The sequence below is a fragment of the Pholis gunnellus genome (genome assembly GCF_910591455.1).
Source record: "Pholis gunnellus genome assembly, chromosome: 1".
NCBI lineage: Eukaryota > Metazoa > Chordata > Actinopteri > Perciformes > Pholidae > Pholis > Pholis gunnellus.
The window spans coordinates 3,344,741-3,355,470 of record NC_136528.1 but is presented as its reverse complement, the minus strand read 5'-3'; the positions used below and the strand labels follow the sequence as shown (position 1 = coordinate 3,355,470).

Below are 10,730 nucleotides of genomic sequence, written 5' to 3'. Positions count from 1 at the left end.
TCTTAACAGTATTTGGCGGCATTGCCTTGTAATGCTAATGGACACCTGACATTTCTTAATATAGGTCAAAGGTCGCTAATTTGCGGACAATTCAGAGTCTGTCACATTTCTACAACGTAGGCACAGCTACGGGAGCAATTTTGTTGTCGAGTGCTCTTACTCAAGGACACATCGACAGCCGGCTAGTGGAGCCGGGGATCGAACCGCCGATCCTCTGATTGACGATCGGCCCTGCTATCCACTTACCCACAGTCGCCCAAATCCAGACTAGTTCACACAATCATAGAAGTTCAAGATGCAAAAACACACTTACTCCTAACACTGGCCCTTTGGCATGGCACAAGCTGGCACACCGACCGGTTAATTGGCCTTTCAACACACTCCGCTCCTCTACAACCCGAACAAACAGAGGGACAAAGAAGGCAGAGTCAGCTGGCACGTGAATAGAGAGCCAGCCAGAGATTTCACTAGCAGACAATGCAGCGTGCAGCAACAGCGAGACAAAGCGTCCACTTAACCACATCGCTGTCCTGGCATCGAGATGTGTGTGCGTGTTTGTGTGTGTGTGTGTGTGTCAGTGCCCTGTGCCGTCTTGCCAGATGGACATTAGTGAGGGATCCTGTGTGTTGTGTCGATGGGGACTTGCCCGAGCGCTCCTTGAGGATATTTCTTCCTGAGAGAAAATCAACTCGGCTCTGCAGAACACATCTGCAGAGTATTGTCTCAGCACAGAGAGGGAGAGAGATGTAGAGGAATAGAAACCTCTGTCTGCCTGTAGAATGAGGAAATATATAGACAAAAAGGTCATTCCCTGTGGCAGCAGACAAAACATGGAGAGAAGGAGGAGGATGATCATCTGGGTGTGAAGCTTCCAGGGGCTTCACAAATAAGCACATTCCTCTTCTACCAGTATATTGATTTGCCAGTATAGCCATCTTGTTAAAAAGCAGTGTATGGATGAGTAGTGGATGAACAGTCTGTAAAACCTGCAGTGAAAGGACTCTTACCCAGTAAGAACTGCTGTTGAGATCTATGGGTCTCAGATCTATTTTGAAAAAACACAGCTTTGTCCTGAGTTCCCTGTGAGGATACAATACACTTCTGGGGCTTTTATTCTGAAGGAACTAGGTAATGGTAAATGGGTCTTTTGCATCAGTTTAGCTGTCTATGAAGGAAAATCAATGTCAAATGCAACTCTAACAGCCGCGCACGCAAATTACTTTTGCAAGCGCTTTCACATCGGAGGCGCAGATTATCTCCATAATTTAAGGCTGCGAGGAGAGAACCGTGGTTTGAGGACACACAACTCTCTGGGTGCACAACTTCTATCACTGCTCATTTAATATTCTAACATGTTCCGCAACATACCGTGATGATGGGGATCAAAGCCATGTCATACAACAGTAAATCTGTAAAGCAATGAGAAATAATGTTCATAATCAAATTCCAACACATTTGTTTATTTAACTTATCATTGACCATCCAATGGGGCCATTTCATTGGTCCGTATTTACTGCATGCTATCTTTCTGCTTTCAAAACTAATGAAAACTATTTCTACAGAAAGTTAGCAGACTTTTTGTTACACATTTGACTCAATATGTACATATTCACACTCCACTAATCAATTAAAAGCATTCTGTTGAATGAACAGTGAGACTGTAACTGCTGCTGAGCTGAGGGTCTCTTTAAAAATACACTTCTGATTGTTGAATAAGTAAAGAGGACCACCTCCCCACATAAAGGAGAAACAACATACCATGATAAAACGGAAAACGAATAAACTGGTGAGTAACCAAAATGAATATTCTGCTTACCTCCACCATCACTGCCTGCTGGTATCAACCCAGCTAGTTAGCTCACAGCGCTAGAACCGGATGATGTGCTGCGGTTGCTAAACCTAACTGCTCATTGATAAATAATAAAGCATTTCAATTTGACTATTTTTATTTTTGTGAATTCTTGAGCACATTGAGAAATAAAAAGCTGTGTATAACCCAAAAATATAGTTTTTAAATGTAATCTAACCATTTGTCAGTACTGCCCACTAGAAGGCGTCCTGAGGCCCACCAGTGGTTGAGAGTCGAGCAGCGCTGGGAAGTCGTATTTTTGTCGTTTCGTTAGAATGTCTCCAGCTCGTGTTTACCACAGACCTTATTTCAGACATCCAACCAAAAACACACAAAGAGAACCATCGACGTCGAGACGAGGGAACCGGAGGTGAGAAAACCCAGACTCGTGTGTGTGTGTGTGACTCATCCAGGCAGCTCTCTGTAGCATGTGTTCAGCATGTCTGCAGTCCTGGATGGATGTCGGCAGTGTCTCTCGGCCAGATTGGAGGAGCTGCTCCTGGAGGGATGTTCTGTGTGTTTTCTTCTCTACTTGTTCTTGCCGAGTGTTCTCTGCTTCTCTGCGTGCTCCACTATCTTCTCCTCTACGTAGAGGCCTTTGCGGCGGCGGACAGCATTCATGTATTTCAGGGACTGGTTTGCAGAGTCAGCTTTCTCCCCGAAGTGCAGGTATTCTTCCTCTGTGGTGGGAACCCAGTATGGATCACTGCTGATCACCTGGAGGACAGAGAGGACAGGGATAGAATATAGCCGTGTTGGTCCTCTTTGGTTGATTGTAGTCAACTTGTGACACAGTTTATTCTCCGTACGACGGGCGTAAAGCTTTGCACGCTCGGTTCTGGTTTATGCCACAAACAGCTACTTTTGGATTATAGCAAAGGTGGCTGTTAGACTTTGTCTAGTCTTGTTCATATCCTTCATTTAATTGTTTATTACTGCCATTCATGCGCGCACACACTGAACTATTACAGTAGCAGCACAGGCACATGGCTGTGGTTACACTGGGACAGATGGCAGAGAGCCAGCTCCAACAACGGGCAGATTACAGGAGAATTTTATGGGCAAAAGCGTGTTTGTCCTCCCCGTCAGTCGCTTTCTTTTTCTGTCTTTAATTTTTTTTTTTAACTTGCAAACTTGTTACAAACACACGTTCAGTTTCAGCTGAAATATACACTGATACAGATATAACTGTGATAAACTCATCTAAAGAAAATATCAGCCGATATATCGCCCAGGGGCTATGTATTAGCAGGCCTAGCGCGCGCACACACACATACACACACACACACACACACACACACACACACACACACACACACACACACAGTAGTCGTACTGTCAGACAGATGCTTTGGCTGATCAATACGAGACTTATTCACCCTATTCTCCAGTCTGCAGCTGAAAAAAAATCTCTATTCTGATGGAAATCTAATGTAAACGTCCCCACAGGAGCCACGGACCCTTCAGTTACACAACAATGCAACGCTCAAAACCTGTTCCCGCTGCCTCTGTGCTCATTCATATGTTAATCCAATATCCTGGCCATATCCAATCGCTGTCAGGAAGAACGTTGACATCAGCACTAAGCAGCAGGCGAGTCCTGAAGCTGAGAGCGCTGGGGGACTGTGGGCGGGAGACCAACTCTTTGTGAGGAAGCGTCTGCACAGTAATGAAATCAGACAGACAACTTATAATGGAGATAAAGACAATGGCATGCTGGGCTGGGGGGGGGGGGGTCATATGTGTGTGTGTGTGTGTGTGTGTGCAGCAAGGTGCTGCAAGACGGTGGGGGTTAAAATTATGAAAAGAAGGTCATGGCACACATGCATGTGCTCTACAGGCTCCATGGCAGCTACAGTTCACAAAGAACATTAACACTAATATTCCATTCATAGTCAGAGTAAATATTTCAAGCTTTTGCTATTTTCAGCTTTTGGTCCAAATACTGTATTTTGTGTGTCATGTGAAATTGAGTGACCTTAAACTTGAGCCTCTGCAGACTACGCGCAAGCTCCGAGCAGGAACGGAGGCGTTCATACTCTCTGCACCGAGCGCCGCCTTATTCTCCCAAACACCAGAGGGCGCACAAACAAAATGAACTGTGAAGGATCTAAAAGAAAACCAGTGTAACCCATAGATATGGCCATAGACTGAAAGTGTAACCGGCAAAAGCCATAAACCAACCTCCACAATGACGAGGAGGGATTGGCCTAATACTTAAACTGTAAAGAAGACAAGTATTAAAAGCATTATAAAGAAACAAAGGTTGAATCTCATGTAAACTATTTGATTTGGCTGCAAAATATTGACTAAAATGAAGATTGTTTAGACCTCCTGTTCGGAAGCATTTAAAAACGAATATGCCTTCTTTGTGTAATCCCTAGACGAGTAAATAAGGCTTTTATCAGTTAGCTATTGGTGACGTGATCGAGCGCCAAGTTACAAAATTCAGACGTGCAAATTCAGACCAAGCGCCGCAAGCACTTGCGGAGCCCAGCGATCAACCTTTCATACAGAACAGCGAGCACTTGGCAATCCACTAGCTTCTTTCTCTCTCCAATATTAGCTTCTCTGGTTCAACCATGTTGGGCCGAAAGGTGCGCGCAGGGCTGAAATTCAAGCGTAGAGATGTTGACCCTGTCGGGAGACGCAGTAACTAAAACCAAAGTAAGAGTAGAAGAGCTGTGAGTCAGAACAAGTCCACTTGGCTGATTCATGCCGTGTACGATGCCTTAGAGGCATTCAGGAAGCGCCCCGTCTCAGAGCTGCGATGTGAAAACTGTGTTCTAAAAGGAGCCTCACACAGATACTGGTATTGAAAAGATCCAGCTTTTTATAGAAGAGACTGCTGTAAACAGAACTACTATTCATTTTTGAAAAAGTGCACAGTAGTATAGAGAATTGCTGCAATGCCTTTAGATGCATTGAGAACCATTGACAGGTGAATTGTAAGGCCAGTGAAGCTTCAGTGTCTGTCCTGGCAGTGTTCTCACTTTGGTAAATGGACTTATGAAGCGTTTATAGTCTTCTGACCACTCAAAGTGCTTTAACGCTACATGTCATGTGAGCTTCATCTGTATGGCTCTTCAATGGCAGGGTTTAAAATGAACACTGGAACATTCAAATCACTGTTCTGACATGTGGCTGAGATTCATCTCTCTCCACAAACAACTCGAACCGTTATCCCGACGGACACTGTCCATCATGTCCACATGGCCTATAGGACGTAGTGACCCAAAGACGCAGAGTGTGTGTCTGTGTGTATGTGTTTGTGTATATGCGTGTGTGTGCGCGTGCTGCAGCTCGAGCAGCCGAGCAGCAGGAATCACAGTTTAACGCACATGTTGTCTGTTGCAGTTTGATCCCAGCTCCCCCTCATTAACCAGCAGCCTCATTGACCTCCAGCCCCACATAACACGCTCACTGTGTGTGTGTGTACAGAAATACAGCGGCTTCAGAAACGGTTGCCTTTTTCCACTATTTGTTGCCTTGAGGACTCTTCACTAGAAACAAGAGGGAATGGAGAAGGACTTCTTACTGGAACTAAAACGCACGGATGTACTGAACAACCGTGAGATTAAACTCTTTATTAACAAAGAAAGGAGGATGGACTTTGTGTTTAAATAGTGAACAGCAGCTTTGGTAAGTGAACTGATTTTATTTGTACATCTGCAGTAGCTTTAAGATGCTTGTTTATATAGTATTATTTGTACAACTTGTTTTTATGAAGATGGATTTTTGTTTGGTTTTATACGTGATAGGAACTATTGTTACGTCCTATGTGCTCTGGGGACACATTTAGTCGGTGCACAGCAACAAGAAGACACGAGAAGCGGCAGAAGTCTATATACTCCGCGCAAAGTGTTGAAGTTAAATTTGAGTTAAAGTGATAATCTTTTGAAGATTCATGTGTTTTCAAGTGGACTCATGTTCCCTCTCGGTGTTGACAGACCCATAAATCCCGGGTACAGCACGCACGGCCCGCCGCTGCTTTAAACCCCTAAAGAGGAAAGAAATTGCTGACACAGCAAATCAAGTATTGGAGCTGCTCTGAATAAAATCTCCCCAGAAAAGTGATTGTTATGAGACATGGACCCCATTTCCTCCTGGTATTAGGATAAGTCTATCAGGAAATCCTTCCTTGATGAAGAAACACACGTGTGAACGCCGTTCTAACACATGTAGAACACATTGCTGTTATAATGCAATAGAGATGTCTGTAAAGTGTGAACACATTCAAAAGAACAGAATGCACCATGTTGAACGTGTGTGAATGGGTCTGAATGGTGAGGTGATGATAGGCAGGTGGCACCTTGCATGGTAGCTCCTGTCCTCAGCGTATGAATGGGCGACTGATGACATGTCGTGTTAAAGCGCTTTGAGTGGTCAGAAGCACATTTATATACTGAGGTTATTGTTAGAGGAAATAGTTTTTTTTGATCTTCACAATTATTAACTGGAATATTTCCATTAGGTCTACAGCCAATGAAATAACATTAATTATTTCCTTTTACTTTGTTTAAATCATCTATGGTGATGATTTGCATAAAAACACACAATTAAAATAATTGGGAAATAAGAGATTGTGTTTTTATTGATAAAAAAAATCTTGTCATTGTGAGTTTTGATTATGTATTCTAAGCTGCTTAGAGCTAGTGTAAACAGCTCATAATTCATCTCTAATGTCTATTTTATATTAATGTGAAAACATCTCTTTCAAAACAACTGGATTTACTCAAGTTTCTTTCCAAAAGCTACATTTTACAAGATTACATTTGACACATCACGGTAACGTTGTAATTAACTTTCGTCCAATCTTCTTTTTTACTGAACGGAGCTTGAACACACCACAATGGAACTCAATGGAACCTCCATAGCAGAGCCACATGGCCCCGCTCTACTCATCACAACAGCTGTTATAGTCAACGTAGCTCACGTCACTATCTATCCTCCTGATGATGTCAACACAGATGTTTCACTATCAGACCAGCGACTAGAAAGTAGCAATGCCCATCATTCTAGGCCAATCAGCAGTAAAACGCTATGATTGGTAATGTGTGTAATTAATCCAAGGTTCACATAACTCTCTGGTCATTTTGCATCCAAAACGCTCCCTCACTGCTGATTCATGGCTCCTTGTTGTGGATTTACGGCTGGAGAGTTGTTTCCCTCTGAAATGTTTACAGCAACGCTTCAGGTGAGCGGCACGACTCTCTCAAACACACAAAACAAACCGGCGCACACACACACACACACACACGGAGACGTGACCCACAACAACATGTCTCTATGCAGTCATGGTTATGAAAGCAGTTGGGCATATCGCTAAATTCCGCCATCTGCCATTGCAATATTAATAGTTTATATATAATAAAAGATTGTTGCTGTTCATGTATCCATACAATTTTGCCATGCAAAATATTGCGATACTATGTGGCATCAAGTTTTCCCCCCACCCCTAATATATACATATGTATATAAGACTCACCTCCCAGTGGCTGAAGACCAGCTGTGGACTCGCCAAGCCGCTGGTCTTCTTGCGGAACTCGTCGGCGAATCCAAAGCTCTCAGCCACAGGCAGAGCGGCCTTGATGATGAACATGCCCGTCCCTTCCTTCATCTCTTCATGGAGGACGCGACCCTCTCGCTTCCCCAGTACACCGTACACCCGGCCTGGTATACAAAGAGGCAAAGAACACATGATCAGATTTCCTGGAATTTGTTATTTTTCCAGGTCAGGACATTTCAACAAACGAAGACAAAGGTTTGAACCGCAGCCCGACCGATTTACCCCTTGTTTGGAATCTGTGTGCAGCTACTTTTTTGTTACTTCTTTACACACGGATGCATCGACACAGATCTATCTATAGTAGCCAATACTGCAGGTATATTCTAGCTGATTTATTGGTGTGGCTCTAGGTGGAACTGTACGTCTGCATGGCAGCGTCACTGTTGGTTCTGTTTCCAACGTTTTCAAAGCCTTGTGGGAGCTGTAATTAATGAATCCTAACAAAATAATCATGCTGTTAGCTTTAGTTTTTATTATCTAGTGCAGCAGTAGATACTCATGTAGCAAAGAAGAGCATTGTCAAATTGGTTGACAATGCTCTCGAGTCTTACCCAGCACATCAGCAGTGGCCATTATCTCGCAGGTATACATGGCTGCCATGAGTCTCTGGGGCTGAGCCTGGAAAGCGTGACGGCAGGCCTCCTTCATGGCAGCGATCAGCTGGCCGGAGACTGGCCCGTAGCAGTCTGCTGAGGCGGCCTCTGGCCTCCGTCTGGCCTGGAGCGGCCTGTCTATCGAGCCCTCTGCCAGCGTCTCGCCGCTTCCTTCCACTTTGCTGTCTTCTGAAGATATGGAGTCCTCCTCCAAGGAGTCCTGATGTTGCGGGGGGGCTGAAGACTGGATGTCCCACTTCTCCACGGAGAAGCAAACTCCCATCAGGGGCTCCTCGCACATGGGCCCTGACAGAGTGGCTAGCTGGAAGCCGCTGACTACGCTGTTATCCAAGTCCCGTATAGCAGCGGCCTGAGCTCCAGCCTCGCCAGCTTTCCCTCCCCTGTCCAAACACTGCCACACAGAAGGCCGCTGGTAGCCCTCCACACTGTTCAGCAGAATGTTGGGACCGTACCTGAAAACAAGAACAGTACACGATGAATAACTAAATCATTCATTTGTGTCAATATAAACCCCGGCTATGTCGTGCAGCCTCGTTCCAAAGGATTTTCTTAAGACCGCATATTTCAAACGCTGGTGCTCATCTGCTCTGAAGTGACAAGAAATACTGGATTTTTACAATTACTTAAAAGCTGCATTAATTGCCAACAAGCTGTAAACACACCAATGACGCATTAACGCCACATACATTCGCAATAGCAAATGTATTTGCAACAGTTTTTTATGACTGCCTGCTGCTGCTAAAAACAAGTGTGACTGAATCCAAACAGTGAGCTCCGGTGGGACAAGAGGAGGTGTACTCCGAGTAGACATCAATGATGCTTGGTGCTGAAACATGAGCTGATGGATCATGTTTCCCTGATGTTGAATATTTTATGTAAAAGATACCAGCCATACTATCTGCCCAGAGAACTGTTTTAATGCTGCTGTTTACATTCCTCCCGGTGCAAATTCAAATTCAATACTACAGGAACGCACTACGGATTTTGTTGTGCTTGCTCATGTTTTTCTGGTGCAGCAAATGGGTGATAACTGCACTGGTTTTGCAAGCCTGTGCTGCATAATTATAAATTATCCTTAAAAAACGTGGACAAAACAGAACGACTTCTAACTGAAATCAGATTAAATATGTAAACAAAAACAAAAGCAAAAGAGGAATAAAGGCCCATCTCAGGTAAAGGCCTGCTTTCTGGTCCTGCAGTTGAGTTAAATAAAGGCCACACTTCCTGTAGGAAAATGTTCTTATAATTAGCAGAATGTTATGTGCCATATGAGTCCAAACTGAATACATTTGGCCTCCCCTGATTCATGAACCATGTTGCTAAAGCCTGTGTCAGACCTGCGAGGCCCAAAGGCCCAGACGTGCTCCACAGCGTTCCTCCACTTCCTCCCCTGCAGCAGGCTCTCCAGCTGGGCCTTGAGTCCAGTGATGGCCTCCAGGGTCCTGTGGCTGATGTCCAGACTCTTCCCCTCCCTCAGGGACATGTTTATCTGCTCCAGGGTCCGAATCAGCTCCGCGCTTCTCTCCAACAGACTGGTTACCTCTGACAGGAAAAACATGGCAAGTGGTAAGATTTCATAGGATAGTGAAATTACTACACTTTACACCGCTGTCACTTCAACGTCTTCATTATGAGGTATTAATAACTTTAGATACCGCTCTCTGTGATGGCAGCTATACACACTTTTACCTTTAGACGTGGATGACACACATGAACGTATGGTGAACCCTTTAGCCTGCTGGCTACGTGCAGGTCTTACCTTCTGGCAGGGGGATCGCCCGGACACTGACAGTGGCCAGTCTGTTCGGAGTGATGAGGGTGACCAGACCACCGGAGTCCACATGCAGGGTGTCAGACGAACGACCCTGAGAGGCCTCTTCTTTCACCTAGCAAAACACACACACACACACACACACACACACATATATATATATGACAACCAATCATTTGAGCTGAGAGACAAATGCTCGATGTAAATGTTGCTTCTTGCTCCACGGCTCCTTCTAACTGCCCAGTTCTCCTAATTATTCCACCATGTTAATGTAAACTTCAACACACAACTGTAAAAACCACTGCAACAGAAGACGTTCTATGAACGGGTTCTATACCGACGTGGACTACGGTTCAGTGAACGTGCGGCTGACTGACCTGGTGAATGATGGCTACTTTATGCTGCTTGCCCAGGTCTTCGTTCACCATGTCCACTTTTGGAGGACGCACCACAGTTTCTCTGAATGGAATGATGGGCTTGGACGCGCTGATCTCAATTTTAGCAAACCTTCAAAAAGACAAGTGAAAATCCTGTTATTGACACTAATGATGGTTTGATCTCCATTGTCTTCCATCAGCTTCGTGCCACTTTGATATTGTCATGTATTTATAAAAACTTAAGTTACTCTATCTTAGTAGCGATCAGTTCTATGTAAAATCATTGTTCAGCTCCCAAAGCGAGGGAATGATAGAAACAACTGAATATCATTCTAATGTGAGCACAAACTAAATAAGCAGCCGTTTTTAGTTTATGATAAACACAATGACAGCCTCTGAATACTGAAAACAGAGAGAGAGATAATCCCCTCAGAGTGCTGAGGCTGTGATGTCAGCGCTGACCTCACTCTTACAGTGACACACTCCGGGTCAGGTTAATTGCCAGCGATGACACAAAGAGCTCAGACTGCCAGTCACCTAACCGGCCAGT

At 44.5% G+C, this 10,730-nt stretch overlaps 1 protein-coding gene across 1 annotated transcript in view; it reads right to left on the bottom strand.

Moving 5' to 3' along the window:
- Positions 1–1,450: 1,450 nt before the first annotated feature.
- Positions 1,451–10,730, bottom strand: part of efl1 (elongation factor like GTPase 1) — a 39,269-nt gene continuing 29,989 nt past the window's right edge. Inside the window, exons 17-22 of the mRNA XM_079186038.1 lie at positions 10,181–10,310; positions 9,792–9,918; positions 9,370–9,574; positions 7,970–8,484; positions 7,338–7,522; positions 1,451–2,566 (exon numbers count right to left, since the gene is read on the bottom strand). Of these exons, the coding sequence (XP_079042164.1) occupies positions 2,378–2,566; positions 7,338–7,522; positions 7,970–8,484; positions 9,370–9,574; positions 9,792–9,918; positions 10,181–10,310 (1,351 nt within the window). The 3' untranslated portion in view covers positions 1,451–2,377. The remainder of the gene's footprint in view (positions 2,567–7,337; positions 7,523–7,969; positions 8,485–9,369; positions 9,575–9,791; positions 9,919–10,180; positions 10,311–10,730) is intronic.